We start from the raw sequence: 18,067 nt of genomic DNA on the forward strand, positions 1-18,067 counted from the left end.
TAATACTGCCTCCTATGACCAAGAATATAACTACTATAATACTGCTCCCTATGTACAAGAATATAACTACTATAATACTGCCCCTATGTACAAGAATATAACTACTATAATACTGCTCCTAAGTACAAGAATATAACTACTATACTACTGCTCCTATGTACAATAATATAACTACTATAATACTGCTTCTTTGTACAAGAATGTAACTACTATAACACTGCCTTTAAATACTGGAATATAACTACTATAATACTGCCCCTACATACAAGAATATAACTACTTTAATACTGCCCCATGTACAAGAATATAACTACCATAATACTGCCCCCCATGAACAAGAATATAACAGCTATAATACTGCCCCCCTATGTACAGAAATATACCTAGTATAATACTGCCCCCTATGTACAAGAATATAGCTACTATAATACTGCCCCTATGAACAAGAATATAACTGCTATAATACTGCCCCCATGTACAAGAATATAACTAATATAATACTGCTCCTATGTACAAGAATATAACTACTATAATACTGCTCCTATGTACAAGAATATAACTACTATAATACTGCTCCTATGTAACAAGAATATAACTACTATAATGCTACCCCCCATGAACAAGAATATAACTGCTATAATACTGCACCCCTATGTGCAAGAATATAACTACTATAATACTGCTCTTATGTGCAAGAATATAACTACTATAATGCTGCCCCCCATGAACAAGAATATAACTGCTATAATACTGCCCCCTATGTACAAGAATATAGCTACTATAATACTGCCCCTATGGACAAGAATGTAACTGCTATAATACCTTCCCCATGTACAAGAATATAACTAATATAATACTGTTCCTATGTACAAGAATATAACTACCATAATACTGCCCCCATGAACAAGAATATAACTGCTATAATACTGCCCCCCATGTACAAAAATATAACTATTATAATACTGCCCCTATGAATAAGAATATAACTAATATAATACTGTTCCTATGTACAGGAATATAACTACTGTAATACTGCTCCTATGTACAAGAATATAACTACTATAATGCTGCCCCCCATGAACAAGAATATAACTGCTATAATACCGCCCCCCATGTACAAGAATATAACTACTATAATACTGCCCCTATGGACAAGAATATAACTGTTATAATACCTTCCCCATGTACAAGAATATAACTAATATAATACTGTTCCTATGTACAAGAATATAACTACTATAATACTGCCGCTATGAACAACAATATAACTTGTCCTTCTCTGGTATCACACAATCAACAGAGCAAGCGAAGAGTGAACAATTCCAAGACCTTTATTCAGGCAAAAATACGAAAAGGTCCATATTCATTCCACCACACAAAGGATAAGATAGTCCAGAATATGAATGCAGTCCAGTATCAGGATAAAATGTCCAGGGAAACGAGTTTTCAAAACTCTAGCACCAGAGGATAATAATGGGTCCTTCTCTCTGAAATGCAGCCTTTTCACCATCTTGTCTCTACCGGAACTGACTTGTCAAGCTGCCGTTCTTCCCCCCACCCCCTTCCTTGTCCAGGGGTAGTCAAACAAGTTGCCTCCCAGAGGAGAACAAAAGGCCTTAGGGATTAATGCACTACAGGGGGTCATGAAGAGACAGATACAGTGAGGCTGTAGACTTACAATGGGTAATAAGAAAAACACTATGAAAATAACTGGAATTGTTAAAAATAGGAATATACAAAAATGACATCCACATAACATATCACACCATCACAACCCCCCCTCCCCATAATAAGTGAGCACGCCATGAGGTCTACACAGACCTCTGGCCTGCTCACTTTAGTCCACATTGCTCAGTTATTTATAGTTCCTTGTACAGTGGCATGGGTAGGTCGGCCTGGGGAGCCTATGGTTCTTCTTGTCGAGACAGTCCATCGGCGTTCTGGTGTTGGCTTCCCCGCTTGTATTGGATGGAGAAGCTGTAGGGTTGTAAGGACAAGCTCCACCGCAGCAATCTTCCATTGTCCCCTGATACGCGATTCAGCCATGTGAGGGGGTTGTGGTCTGTAACAATTGTAAAGTCTCTGCCATACAAGTAGGGCTGCAATTTTTTTAGCGCCCGTACGATGGCAAGGCACTCCTTTTCAATAGTGGCATAGGCAACTTCCCGATCCAGTAGTTTCCGACTGGCAAAAGCAACAGGATGTTCTTCTCCGGCGGCGTTCACTTGGCTAAGTACTGCCCCAATGCCAAAGGTGGATGCATCTGTCTGCACAAGGAACCTACGTTTATAATCCGGGGCAGCCAAGACAGGAGCAGTGACGAGGGCAGTCTTTAACGCTGAAAAGGCATCCTCGCATGCCGTCGTCCACGTCACATTCCTAGGCATGTTCTTGCGGGTCAGGTTGGTTAGGGGCTTGGCCAAGGTGCTGAAATTAGAAACAAATTTGCGATAGTAACCAGCAGTTCCTAAAAACGCAAGTACCTGCTTTTTAGTCTGGGGTCTACACCAGTTGCTAATGGCTTCCACCTTGGCAGGCTCAGGCCTTAGTGTCCCACCCCCTACTCTATGCCCGAGGTACTGCACCTCAGCCATCCCTATTTGGCACTTATCAGGGCGATTGGTCAGTCCTGCAGTAAGGATAGAGTCCAGCACTATGCCCAAGTGTTTAAGATGTTCCTCCCAGGTTGTGCTAAAAATGGCGATGTCGTCTAAGTAAGCACAGGCAAAGTCCTGACATTGTTGTAACAGTCGATCCACCAGTCTCTGGAAAGTAGGGGGGGCAGTTTTCATCCCAAAGGGCATTCCCAGGAACTCATAAAGCCCAAATGGAGTAATGAATGCTGAGTGCTCCCGAGCGTCCTCCGTTAGGGGTATCTGCCAGTACCCCTTGCTCAAGTCTAATGTGGTCACAAATTGGGCACTGGCCAGACGATCCAATAGATCATCAATCCTGGGCATGGGATAAGCATCACTCTTGGTGGCATCATTTAGTCGTCTGTAATCAACGCAGAATCGTGTTGTACCATCCTTCTTGGGGACCAGGACGACAGGAGAGGCCCAAGAACTGTGAGATGGCTGAATAACTCCCAGTTGTTTCATCTCCTCCAGTTCGTTCTTTATCATGCCTTGAACAGCCTCTGGAACCCGGTAGGCAGCCTGCTGGATGGGGCGTTGTCCAGGGGTTTCCACATGGTGACTGGTGAGAGTAGTCTTCCCCGGCTTTGAGGAGAAAGCAGCAGCCCTCGGCCTTAGTACGGCGACAATATTGTCCTTTTGTATATCCGATAAATGGGAGCCCAGGGGCACTTGTTCCAGTGATCCTACCGCTTGGGCAACCTGGAGGACATCTGGGAGATACTCGTCGTCGGCGGTATCACTAGGGGGGTGGCAGACAGCTAGAACAGGCAGAGATCGGTCATGGTAGTCTTTCAGCATGTTAATGTGGACGGTTTTCTGTCGTCGACCACTAGAGTCCAGGGCAATAACATAGTTAGTGTCACTAATTTTCTTGACAACCTGATAAGGGCCTTCCCACACTGCTTGAAGCTTGTTGGCAGGGGAAGCAGTAATCATGAGCACTTGCTGTCCTTCCATAAATCCCCGGTTCCTGGCATTACGGTCATACCAGGTTTTTTGTCTGGACTGGGCCGTTCGCAGATGTTCTTTAGCGAAGGTAGCTAGCTGGGCGAGATGGTCTCTGAGCTCTAGAACATAGGAAACGATGGGCATTCCGGTATCTGAGATGTCTCCCTCCAAATGTTTTTTCAGAAGAGTGAGAGGCCCACGGACCTTCCGGCTAAACAGTAGTTCGAAGGGAGAGAACCCTGTGGACTCTTGGGGAACCTCCCGATAGGCGAAGAGGAGATGTGGCAGGTACTTTTCCCAGTCTTTTTCAACGTCAACAAAAGCCCTCAGCATATTTTTTAGGGTTCCATTAAAGCGTTCACATGGTCCGTTGGTCTGCGGGTGGTATGGGGTGGTGCGAATGGCTCGAACACCACAGGTATGCCATAGGGACTGGACCAGATCTGACATGAACTGAGTGCCTTGATCCGACAATATTTCACTAGGAAACCCTACCTGGGTAAAGATGGTAACAAGGGCCTTGGCTACCTTTACTGCTGTAATACTGGACAGGGCCACAGCTTCAGGATACCTAGTGGCATAGTCCACCACGGTCAGGATATATTTTTTCCCCGACCTGCTGGGGTGGGCCAGAGGACCTATGATGTCGACGGCTACACGTTGAAATGGTTTCTCAATTATGGGCAGGGATTGCAGGGGTACCTTATGTCGAGCTCCTGGATGCCGCATTCGCTGGCACACATCACAGGTGCGGCAATAGTGGGCTACCGACTGCGAGATGCCCGGCCAGTAAAAACTTTGGGTGAGTCTCTTTTCAGTCCTTTTTCTCCCTTGATGCCCAGCCAAGGGGATATCATGGGCCAATTGAAGTAGCTGTGCCCTGTACTTCTGAGGGACAATGAGTTGCCTGGTCGTTGCGTCAGGGTTGCCCTGGTCACTGCCCTTTGTTACACGATAATACAGTCCGTTTTCTCGAGTGAAGCCATCCCCATTATCTCCCATGTGCCCAATTTCTGCCTTTCGCCTAAGGGCTGCTAAGGTAGTGTCACCCTCTATTTCTCTCCTAAACTCCTCTCTGTCCCAAGACTCTCCCAATGTAGTAGCAGCGAAAGTATTGCTTACCGACTGATGCGGTTCGTGGTGGTTGCTCCCCGGTGGGGTCCAGATGACGTAGTGCTTGAAGGGCATGTAGTCAGGTGACTGCTCCCACAAATTGGCACTGTAACTCCCCAATGTCGTTCCCAAGGAGGATATCTGCAGGAAGTCCTCCCATAACTCCAATCCAACACAGTTTTTCTCCACAACCATAATCCAAACGCACAGAAGCTCGCTGTATATATTTGCGGGCACCGCCCGCCAGGACAATGGGAATTCCCGGACCCTGGTAAATTGCCTCGGGTCGAACCACACGGGGGTCAACGATAGTCAAGAATGCCCCCGTGTCTCTAAATCCTGACACTTTGTATCCATCAATAAAGACATCCTGCAGGTGGCGTTGCCGTTGCTCTGAGTAGCTAAAGTACAGAGGCCGGAGTCCGTACACTCCAGGAGGGGTATCTATGGTGCCGTGGTCGGTGGTCCACTCTGGTGGGGGTGGTGGTAGCTCTTCCTCAGGTGTGGTGGAATATACAAGATGCACTGGACGAGGTGGGGCTGTGTGGGGCTCCCTCCGAATCTTGGAGGGACAGACAGACTGCAAATGTCCAGGTTGCCCACACCCATAACACCTCCTCTCTGTGATACCCCCAGGTCGTGGTCGGAACTGTTGGGGCCTAGGATTGTGATGCGTGATTGTCATCGGCTTGCGACTAGGTGGTAGGGCAGATATAATTGGAGGGGGACGGGGCGCGGGAGCAGGCCGTGGTTCATTGTCCAGAAGCCTCCTCCATTGCGGCCGGATAGTAAGGGCTTCATCGGCCAGGGCTGCAGCTCTATCCACGGTACACGGCGTGCGCTCCCGGACCCATTCCCGTACCTCTGCAGGGCACTTGGCAAGAAATTTTTCTATAAGGAACGCCTGTATAACATCTTCCACAGTAAAGGCGTTTTCTGCTTCCAGCCATCTCCGACATGCCTCAGACATCTTATGTGCATACATCCTAAGCAATCCCCCCGTGGTGCATGGGAGGTCTCGGAACTTGGCCCTATATGAGTCTGGGGTGATAGCATGGTAATCCAGGATAGTCCGCTTTACAATGTTATAATCCCGATTCCGCAGTGCATCAATGGTTCGGTAAGCCTCCGCCAAGCTTCCGTTCAGGAGCCCCACTAACAAACGCATCCAGCTAGAGTGGGGCACCTCCATCACAGCACACTGCTGCTCAAAGTCTTTGAAGAACCCCTCCACATCTCCAGAAGCCTCATCAAATGGCTTAAACTCTGTCCGGGTGATCCGTACAGGCTCCCGGATTGTTGGGGTTACACTCCACATTGCGTTACTCCCTTATTCAAGCTCTATTGCTTCCTGTCTCCGCTGTGCCCGGCGGGCAGCCTCCTCCTTGTACTCCTGAGAGACGCCGGGTCCCAGAACCGCCATCTCTTCTTCATACCACACCAACCACTGGCTTTTCTGGATGGGAATCCCTGTCTCCAGTGCTCGTCCTTTAGACATCTGGGAGGAGGTGGCCGGGCTAGCGCCCACCAGTAGATCGATTAAGGCCTCTTTAGTCAGTGCCTGCTAGTTCAGGCCCAGGTCTCTGGCTCTCTCCTGTAAACTGCATACAGTCCAATTTCTGTACTCACTCTGTGGGTGGTTCTCCATTGGGTGACGCTCTGTTGATCCCACTGCTGCCACCAGTTGTCACGGGGTCCTTCTCTGGTATCACACAATCAACAGAGCAAGCGAAGCGTGAACAATTCCAAGACCTTTATTCAGGCAAAAATATGAAAAGGTCCACATTCAGTCCACCACACAAAGGATAAGATAGTCCAGAATAAGAATGCAGTCCAGTATCAGGATAAAATGTCCAGGGAAACGAGTTTCCACAACTCTAGCACCAGAGGATAAAAATGGGTCCTTCTCTCTGAAATGCAGCCTTTTCACCATCTTGTCTCTACCGGAACTGACTTGTCCAGCTGCCGTTCTTCCCCCCACCCCCTTCCTTGTCCAGGGGTAGTCAAACAAGTTGCCTCCCAGAGGAGAACAAAAGGTCTTAGGGATTAATGCACTACAGGGGGTCATCAAGAGACAGATACAGTGAGGCTGTAGACTTACAATGTAATAAGAAAAACACTATGAAAATAACTGGAATTGTTAAAAATAGGAATATACAAAAAATGACATCCACTTAACATCACACCATCACAACTACTATAATACTGGCCCCTATGTACAAGAATATAACTACTATAATACTGCCCCTACGTGCAAGAATATAACTACCATAATACTGCCCCCCTATGAACAAGAATAAAACTACTCTAATACTGCCCATATGTGCAAGAATATAACTACCATAATACTGCTCCCTATGTACAAGTATATAACTACTATAATACTGCCCCTATGTACAAGAATTTAACTACTATAATACAGCCCCCTATGTACAAGAATATAACTACTATAATACTGCTCCTATGTACAAGAATATAACTACTATAATACTGCTCCTATGTAACAAGAATATAACTACTATAATACTGCTCCTATGTACAAGAATATAATTACTATACTACTGCTCCTATGTACAATTATATAACTACTATAATACTGCTTCTATGTACAAGAATATAACTACTATAACACTGCCTTTAAATACTGGAATATAACTACTATAATACTGCCCCCAATGAACAAGACTATAACTACTATAATACTGCCCCTACGTACAAGAATATAACTACTATAATAATGCCACTACGTACAAGAATATAACTACTTTAATACTGCCCCATGTACAAGAATATAACTACCATAATACTGTCCCCCATGAACAAGAATATAACTGCTATAATACTGCTCCTATGTAATAAGAATATAACTACTATAATACTGCTCCTATGTAACAAGATTATAACTACTATAATACTGCTCCTATGTAACAAGATTATAACTACTATAATACTGCTTCTATGTACAAGAATATAACTACTATAACACTGCCTTTAAATACTGGAATATAACTACTATAATACTGCCCCCAATGAACAAGAATATAACTACTATAATACTGCCCCTACGTGCAAGAATATAACTACTTTAATACTGCCCCTATGAAAAAGAATACAACTGCTATAATACTGCCCCCATGTACAAGAATATAGCTACTATAATACTGCTCCTATGAACAAGAATATAACTGCTATAATACTGCCCCCATGTACAAGAATATAACTAATATAGTATTGCTTTCTATGTACAAGGATATAACTACTATAATATTTCCCCTATGAACAAGAATATAACTACTATAATACTGCCCCGTATGTACAAGAACATAACTACTATAATACTGACCCTATGTACAAGAATATAACTACTATAATACTGCCCCGTTTGTACAAGAATATAACTACTATAATACTGCCCCTATGTACAAGAATGTAACTACTATAATGCTGCTCCTATGTACAAGAATATAACTACTATAATTCTGCCCCCATGTATAAAAAATTAATTTTTTTTTGTGTTGTCTCTATTGCTGCTACATTCTATTATGTTTCTTGTTGCTCTTTTGATTCCTCCTCAGAATGCTTAAGTGTCCAGTGTCGGTGGTCATGTGTTGGTTGATCTAACAAAATATATTAATATTTAATCATGGGATAATCCTTGAAGCATGAGAAATGTCTCCTGATGAGCTAAAACTTGTGGTTAGGATAGACTCGGAATGAGCAGGTCATTTCTTACACTGACATGTATTCTCTATTCTGTAGTTCCTCCAGAAGACCCTATTATAGATGAGGGCTCAAACGAAATCCTTCTCAGAGCTGGGACCCCAACTAACCTCACCTGCAAGGCTGAAAATGCCAAACCGGCCGCGACTATTGAATGGTTCAGAGACGGGAATCCACAAGAAGGTGCTGTCACTAGCACGGTGAGTGGTAGCCCGGGGCCATGCATGAGTCTTTCCTGTACAGCCTGTGTCTTCCCTGACGGAGCCTTTTGTTCTCTTTTTGATGAAATTCTGCCCTATCGGTTTGATTCAGCCCTGTGGCAGGCACACTGGCCTTGGAAAGCACAAGAGATTTTGATCTGTACTGCTGAGCCGACATAAAACGTCTTTGTGGAAGTACCTGTTTTCAGTTCTTCCAAAGATAGACATCTGAGGTGACCAGAGCAGCATTGTTAAACCTTATAACAATACCTTCTCTATCTGACACGAAACCTTGGCCACATTGGCTTTTGTCTCATATAAGAGAGGAGGAAAGTTCTATCACGCCCTTCTCATCAGTAAAGGGAATGTTCATCGGAACTGTATTTAATACCAGTGTTCTAGAGCAGAGAGACAAAATATCTACTAGTGCCCTGGAACCATGATCAACTGTAGTGAATCGGAAAGGTCAACACCAGCCAACTACTGTTGACTGTAAACTAGCGTCAGTCTGCCCCAAGAAAGCCCAGATATAAAAGTAAATCATCTATTGTTAAACTACAGATAGGCTTCAGTTCCATCATCTAACATTTAGGTGATGGTCCCTTTTTTAGGGTGAGTCAAACGGGTGATCTCTCATAAATTGCTACTGTCAAAAGTAGAGCTTGACACAGGGTAGGTCTCACAGAAGAGGTAGGAGACAGCAGGTAGCAATAGGCATGAAAACTCTGAGATAAACTCTCCCATTTTTTTCTTGGATGTGCCATAACATAATTGGCCTACGAGTTTCAGGAAGTCATTCTATTGTGTCGTGAAGTATCAGTAATGCGTATTTCATTTTGCCAAGTCGTAAAAAGGCAGTTTTAGTATAATTTTAGTACAGATGTTCTTTATTTCAAATGCTGGGCCTACCATGCCACTGATAGGAGGGGGTTGTAATGAAACACACAGGACGATTCCTTTAGCCTTGATTTCTCACCACAGATGGTGTTGTCGGATGGAAAACGCGAGACCACGGTGAGCTACCTACTCATCGTTCCCACAGACCAAGACATCGGCCGGGTATTTACGTGTAAGACCTCCAATTACGCCATTCCAAATGGGAAGGAGATCTCGGTCAAACTGGACGTTCACCGTAAGTCATTCTTCTTACATTGTCACCGTCTCGACTTTACAAAGGTTACAGGTAGCCTTAATATGGCTGCACTGGAACCTTGTAGATGTCGCCCAAGGATCTACTGATCTGAATTTAGATAATTACAAAATTTAAAAGGGTCTGATAGAGTAAGGACCATGGAGGAAGGTCGTGGTCATGTAGTTGGAATCTAGAAGTTAAAGAGAGTAAAGTCGAAAAAAATCCCTATACCTCTCTCTTTAATTCTCCACGGTGGTCCCCGCCGGTCTCTGCTTATCCTATCCATCACACAACTGACCATTGCTATATTACATCCCATCAGTCCTTATCTAGTCACAGCGCCAGCCATCCACTAGACGGTGATTATCTGTTAGTAGCTATTCACATAGCTCCATGAACCATTACAAATACATACTGGAATATATAATGCAGCAAAATCCTCGTCATCCGCCTAACGACCTGACATGTATCCTATCCCCCTCTCCCCGCTGATGGCTCTGCAGCCCTGCATTTGCATAGATGTTTAGCTGTGCGACTTAAAAGACAATTTACTTAATAGCATTTATCTAACCTGGGCTTTTTTTCCATGCACGACATCCAACGCAGAATGAATTCTGATGAGGGCAGAGACAATACATCTCTGTGATGGTGATTTAAGATATTCTCAGCTATTTATCGCTGGCAGATAGAAAGGCCGAGCAGCAATCTGCACCTATCAGTCTGTGACAGCAGCTGGCGAGCACCGATACCTGCTGCTTCACCTCGTATGCTATGTGCACATAGACCTTCCGGAGGAGTAATCCCCCCAGAATGTGTTTAATCAAGAAGTCAAACACCAGCAACCTTAGACAACTGCCACTGTGTACATTTATAACGTATCCTGTATTATCCTCCAGAGCTGCACTCACTATTCTGATGGTGCAGTCACTGTGTATATGTAAGAGGTGATCGTGTGATGCTCCACTCCCTTTCCTCATGTTGATATTGTACTGCTTATATAGTTATATACTGTATATAATGTTTAGGATGCTGCTATATATATATATATATATATATATATATATATATATATATATATATATATATGTTGTGTAGATAGGCAAAGTGCAGTAACTCAAGGTGGACACTAGATAGGGTACAATAGTGTACATAGTTTACATAGGAGGAGCCAACCGCAGATAAGATAGAGGGTTTTCCTTTTTCTAGTTAGTAGGGCTACAGAGCCTGGACAGGGCGGTTACTCCGTAACGCTGGGAAGTGGTAAGCCCAGCCATCCAAGGCCGTTGGACCAGAAGTGCATCAGGACTGACAAGCAGGTCGTTCTAAGATGTGGCAGCTTACTACATGGGCAGATGACCTCATCTCTGGGGCGAAGCAGTCAAAGGAACTCCTGAACGTAGTAAAGCTGAGCAGGGAGGACGCTGCGGTACCGATCGAGACGGTATGACCTGAGTACAAACTGAAGGACATAGGGAAGAGCAGAGGGGAAGTGAAGGATGTGGACTGTGCAGAACTCTGGTTTGATTCTGCAACTGATGTGGACATGCTGCGATTGAAAACAAGTAAAGTTCTACGTTTAAAGTTGGAATTGGACTCTGTCTCTTTATATGCCAGATCAAAGGAAGAAGTGTCTCTGCGTCTAAGGGAGACCTCTGAGAACCAGGCAAGTGAGACAGTGAGACTGTTAGGAACGGCGGAACGCACTAAATAAATAATAAAGTGCGTTCGCCACTCGGGGTCCACCGTGCAGTAGGTGTTAAAACCGCTGCTAGACAATGGCAGACGCGCTATATGGCGGTATAATGCGCACGGGTTCAACGTCACCCGATGTGCGCAGAGCGGACTCCGTTAACTCGCAGAGGCGCTGTAACATAAACACAAACACCGAGCCTGTTAGACTCACAGGTCTCAGTGAAATTGCACGCACGGTATCACGTCACAGGACAGGGGCGGTGTCCGTCTAGACCTACCGTGCGTGCGGTGTCGCAACTGCGGACGCCGGTAAGTGCTGCTGAATGCAGTGCGGCAGCAGACACAGCCGCTATGCGATAGTGCCGTGAGAGACGTGACACCACCGGACGCTAGTGTAGAGGTGTGGTGTGCACAGTGGCCTATGGCTTGCCATTGACTGGAGCTGACTCTTTCTATAGTTCCCTATCCACATGCATAATATCAGAGGGAGGGGAATCTTAATAAGTCAGTCACCAGAATCATACATCCATCACCCTTCACACATCTAGCAAGAAGAGCCTATACTAGCGCATGGCTGAGCGGCCATGCGGGCCTTTTATAGCCGTGCGCTGCCGGGACCTTCCAGATCTCTGAGATGGACCAATCAGATCTGGAGAAGTACCTGAGCACGTGACTCCCGACCTCCAATGGGAGATCGTCTCGTGAGCATGCTCAGTGGAGCGGCAGAGGAACAGCCTCAGGAATGACTTGCTGCAGAGTAGCATGTGAGGCTCTGGATTCCTGTTGTGTAGCTGCAGGAATCCGACGCCTAACAGAGACTTTGTGTATGTGGTGCGGGTGGCCAGGGCACGCTAATGCAGACACCTTTGCGGGCCATGACTACGGCCCTGGCTGCCGCTCACACTTGGCGTAGTCGGCAGGATCCCACAGCCTTGCAAAGCAGGGATGCCGTGAAGAATGAAGATGCTGATATCCTGGAAGTGACTAATGTATTGGACGTGACTGAAACTTAGGATGTGACCGACACTTTATTTGTGACCAAGATGGCGGCTTTAAAGATAGCGGAGAATGGCGTGGAAGACGAGAATGACTACTGTGATCTCATCCTTCGTGGGCGTTCTGACCCAGGTATGGCACAAAATTCTGTCAGGCGACATCTCCCAGTCCGCCCATAGTGGGCGCGCCAGAGAACGGAAAGACCTCGCCCTCTACCACCAAATACTGAGAAATGGGTGGAGCGGCTGGAAGCTACCCTACCTTGGAATGGGTGGAGTACAGAAGAAAATCTCGTGTGCAGCTGTGTGGTGCCATTGCGAGATATGGCACCAGCAGTGATGGACCATTCCTGTACCCATCATTGCAGGGGTATAGGCCTCGTAGAGTGGAAATGGCGGCAAGAAGAGGAGAAGGCCCGACCCAGAGTCGCCAATGAATTCCGCACGGACCGATTCCCTGTACCTGCAGAGGAGAGCTGCCGGCGGCTATCGAAGCTGAAACACCATCCTCTGGAGTCGGAACCTCTTTGCCTGGAGTCAGTGCTTCCACACTATCCTCGGGAGCCGGAACCTCTTCGCCCGGAGCCAGTGCTTTCACCTCATCGGGGACCAGAAATAACGACTTCCTAGGAGGAGCCTGCGCCGGAAATGAAGGCCGAGCCGGAACTTCAGCATCGGGAGCTGGAGTACACAGCTGTGTCCGCAGAGGGATCCGGCAGTTGCGAGACGGGTGCAGCCGGGCTGTTGGAATCGGAGATGGTGAGTGCACCTTGGCCCTTGACTCCGGAAGGCTGGTCCATGCCCTGACCCCTCACCCCAGAAGGCCGGCCTGTGGCCTCCCATTCCAGGGAGCAAGCCCCTGCGTAGCCATTCCGCCTTTCTCGGCCTGTCCCCCTCTCACCAAACCCAGGAGACCAGACCCTGGTCTAGTGGCAACTCGTCTTTTGGCTTGTCGCGATTTCATGAGGCGGCGGAGGACCCGTTTCCATCTCCGGGTAGGTTGCTTGGATTGCGGGAGTCATTGAACAAAAGAAACAGCATGAGAAGGAGGTCTGGGCAGAGCTGCGCCGACCATGAGGGGACGCTATGGCCGGGCGTCGCACCCACGGTCAGCTAGTCCACGCGGACATTGACCATGGATATGGTTTCATACGGAAGCTAGGCACTATCGACAAAGTTTATGTCAATGCCGCTTCCGTAAAATACTGCAAACCCCTGGATGAAGGGGATTGTGTCCTCTTTATTAAAGAGGACAGCCCGCGGGGGGTACTTCGCGGTGGCTGTCACCTCGTACCAAGGGGATGACCTGGAACTGTATGCAGCCCCGGAGCAAGCCAGGTCAGCTCCCTGTGCCCGGGCCACTACTCAATCCAGATGTGCCTCCGTGCTGCCTTGGCAGTCCATGACTCTTGCAGCTGCAGACTCGAAGTTGGCCCGAACCAAGGCCAGGAGTCCGAGGGAGGACAAACCGACACGGGACATGTGTCACTGAACTGTAGAAAACTTGCTGCTGGAAAACTTGTGCTTGTTGCAACTTAGGAAAATTTGTTTGTAACGGGACTGTTCTGCGTCCCTGCGGGCAAAGGAGCCCTGGAGCACCTCGGAGTCGGGTGCAATGAGGCCAGGACGGCCAGGAGTGATGTTGTTTTTCTTTTTAGTTTTGTTGTGCCTGTTGCGCCATTCCTGCTGGATAGCAGGACTCTGCCCTTGGACTGAGGAGTGGTGTCATGGTTTGAACAGGGTTCTTGCCCTGCACTCACAGGGTTAAGTGTACGTGGCCTCTTTCTGCATCTGGGAGGGGTATTTATACTCACTCTTTACCAGGGTTCTCTGTCAGCTTTACTGTTATTCTGGCTGTGTGTCTGACCCCCCTGGTGTACTTGTGTATTGCATTGCTTGTTTGCTTCCCGTGTATGACCCGGTCTGTTCCCTCACTCTGTACTCCGTCTCTCGTTTTGGTACTATTGTCTTTTCCGGTTCTGACCTCCTGGCTTGGCTATCATTTCTCCGTTACAGTTTGTCCCTATTGTACCGTCTATTGCCCGTTCTGGTTTTCTGATCTATTGCTACTTCCTGACTATCCATTCTGTCTAACTCTTTGGTACTGTCATGCGATCTCGTGCTTTGACCTCGGCTTGATCTGGTTTCTGTCTCTGTCTATGCCCCTTGGTAACATTGTCCAGTAGTTACCTTTCTAGGAGTTTCCCTGCAGCTCCTAGCTCTGTGGAGCTTAGGCCACGCCCCCAGCAGTCACGTGCTTCAGGTCCTGTGAGCCTGGAGCATGCATCGTCACCACTGCTGCCCCGCTCCGCAGGTATCTTTGTGCACAGTTTTTGTACTTAGGACACGAGCACTGGCTCAGTGAGCAAGTGCAGTGTGGTGTTCCTGACAAGTGGACTGTGTGTGGCTGTGGGAACAGACTGTGCTTTAGGGACAGACAACGCACACATGGTAGTAGGGCAGTACTTTGCGCAAAGGAGGGGAGACACCATCTCTAAGGAATGAGGACCTAAATGGCGGGTCTGGACTGTTTTATATTGTGGACGGTTGCTGTGTACGGGTCTTGTAGATGGGACAGGAGCATTTTGGACTGAAGGCATTACCTGGGGGACTGTGAACCAGACGCCTGTATAAGGACTCCCTTGCAACGGTGTTTGATTATCTCGCCTGCCTCCCTGCGTGAGTTACTCTCATGTACATAATAAAAATGTTTTATTTTTTTACTTGGTCAGGGATGACCAATCTTAAAGGAGGTGGGAGTGTAAGGGGTGTACTGGGATTATGTGATGCTCCACTCCTTTTCCTTATGTTGATATTGTACTGCTTATGTAATTTTTTATATAATATTTCAGATGCTGCTATGTATATATATAAGTTGTGTAGATAGGGAATGTGCAGTACCTCAGGGTGGACACTAGATGCGGTACAATAGTGTACAAAATTTACATAGGAGGAGCCAACCACAGATAAGATAGAGGGTTTCCCTTTTTCTAGTTAGTAGGGCTACAGAGCCCGGACAGGTAAGTTAACTCCATAAAGTTGGGAAGTAGGAAGCCCAGCAGTCTAAGGCCGTTGGGCCAGAAGTGCAGCAGGACTGACACGCAGGTCGCTCTAAGATGTGGCAGCTTACTACATGGGCAGATGCCCTCATGTCTGGGGCAAAACGGACAAGGGAACTCCTGAACATAGTAAAGCTGAACAGGGAGGACGCTAAGGCACCAGGCGAGATAGTACCACCCGGGTACAAACTGAATGACATAGGGAAGAGCACAGGGCAAGTGAAGGATGTGGACTATGCAGAACTCTGTGTTGATGCTGTAACTGATGTGGACGTGCTGCGATTGAAAACAAGTTCTATGTTTAAAGTTGGAATTGGACTCTGTCCCTTTGTATGCCAGATCAAAGATACTGTATCTGCGTCTAAGGGAGGCCTTTGAGAACCACGCAAGTGAGACAGTGAGACTTTGTATATGTAGTGCAGGTGGCCAGGGTGCGCTAAAGCAGACACCTTTTGCGGTCCATGACTATGGCCCTGACTGCCGCTCACATACATACATTAAATAACTTATCCTGTACTGATTCCGAGTTACATCCTGTATTATACCCCAGAGCTGCACTCACTATTCTGCTGATGTAGTCACTGTGTACATACATTACATTACTGATCCTGTACTGATCCTGAGTTACATCCTGTATTATACTCCAGAGCTGCACTCACTATTCTGCTGGTGCAGTCACTGTGTACACACATTTCATTACAGATCCTGCACTGATCCTGATTTACTTCCTGTATTATACTCTGGAGCTGCACTCACTATTCTGCTGGTGCAGTCACTGTGTACATACATTACATTACTGATCCTGTACTGAGTTACATCCTGTGTTATACTCCAGAGCTGCACTCACTATTCTGCTGGTGCAGTCACTCTGTACATACATTACATTACTGATCCTGTACTGATCCTGAGTTACATCCTGTATTATACCCCAGAGCTGCACTCGCTATTCTGCTGGTGCAGTCACTGTGTACATACATTACATTACTGATCCTGTGCTTATCCGGAGTTACATCCTGTATTACACTCCAGAGCTGCACTCACTATTCTGCTGGTGCAGTCACTGTTTACACATATTTCATTACTGATCCTGCACTGATCCTGAGTTACTTCCTGTATTATACTCTGGGGCTGCACTCACTATGCTGATGGTGCAGTCACTGTGTACATACATTACATTACTGATCCTGTACTGATCCTGAGCTACTTCCTGTATTATACTCTGGGGCTGCACTCACTATGCTGATGGTGCAGTCACTGTGTACATACATTACATTACTGATCCTGTACTGATCCTGAGTTACATCCTGTATTATACTCCAGAGCTGCACTCACTATTCTGCTGGTGCAGTCACTGTGTACATACATTACATTACTGATCCTGAGTTACATCCTGTATTATACTCCAGAGCTGCACTCACTATTCTGCTGGTGCAGTCACTGTGTACATACATTACATTACTGATCCTGAGTTACATCCTGTATCTCTTTTATTATAAAAATATCAAAAACACAATACATAAGACAGACAAAAACAACATTCCAGAAATCAAAAACCACGATACATGAACTAAAATAAACCACACCGACATACAAAAAAAAACTTGTGCAAATATGCTAGCTTACGACAGTCCATCTCTGAAGGACATAGTGCAGTGTCTCCAGGCTTTGCAGCCTGAGGGACCCCCAGCAGGAACCAAAAAAAAAAACAAAGAAAACAAACAAAAATCCATTCCTTCACATTCAACCCCATTCACACCTTCACTCATGCTCCCATTCATTCCTATATACTGGATTTAAAACAGGAAAGTAAACACTTTTTCTGGCCCACTGCCTTAAACAGAAAAAACAGCCATCTTGGCAGACCCTCAACTACTTCCCCTCAACACAGCAAGAAACCACCCCCCTTTTTCCCTTTTTTTTTTTTTTTTTTAATTTTATTTTTTTTATTTTTTTTTATTTATTTTTTCCCACCACCCACACCACAGGTCCACAAGTTCGTAGCCTTTTCCACACCTAGGTCCATGAAAGTTTATGGCCTCAGAAAAAAAAAACAGCACCTCAGGGTCCAGGAAAGTTTATGGCCCGTATCTACATTTCCTTATATATTTCCCATGGTCCTTGGTGTAGTTCCCAGGCCATCTCCTTCTGATCTTCGGCCCTTGATTGCTCAGGGTCCATTCCAGGGTCCAAACTTCCCCCCTCCCTCCCGCAAGAAACCCCCACCCAACCTGACTGTACCCCTTCCCCCTTTCCTAACTATAATATATACATTTTTTTTAAAAGCACCAACCTAGCGACATACATACAATACTGCATACATGTACAGATACACAAAAAGCACATACTACACTTGTTATACACCTAAGATACGACCTGCTATAACCATTGATAATATTACCCAAACAATAAGTATTAACCACATTTCCAAAAACCTTGCCACAGGCCCAAGTTTGGTGCCTGCAAGCCCAATATCCATTAAATTTCATGCTTCCAAAACAAAAAGCTAAAGTGACATGCACCAGCCCAACACCAGGAAAGGAGTTCTGGAGGCCCCATCCCTCACTAACAC

General features: G+C 46.2%; 1 protein-coding gene across 1 annotated transcript in view; it reads left to right on the forward strand.

Annotated features, from left to right (window-relative positions):
- The window catches only part of KIRREL1 (kirre like nephrin family adhesion molecule 1), a 349,133-nt gene that overhangs the window by 282,352 nt on the left and 48,714 nt on the right, over nt 1-18,067 (forward strand). The window contains exons 4-5 of the mRNA XM_073567114.1: nt 8,460-8,620; nt 9,602-9,752. Of these exons, the coding sequence (XP_073423215.1) occupies nt 8,460-8,620; nt 9,602-9,752 (312 nt within the window). The remainder of the gene's footprint in view (nt 1-8,459; nt 8,621-9,601; nt 9,753-18,067) is intronic.

This window comes from Dendrobates tinctorius, unplaced genomic scaffold (assembly GCF_039654945.1).
Source record: "Dendrobates tinctorius isolate UK_male_01 unplaced genomic scaffold, ASM3965494v1 ptg000019l, whole genome shotgun sequence".
In the NCBI taxonomy this organism is placed as follows: domain Eukaryota; kingdom Metazoa; phylum Chordata; class Amphibia; order Anura; family Dendrobatidae; genus Dendrobates; species Dendrobates tinctorius.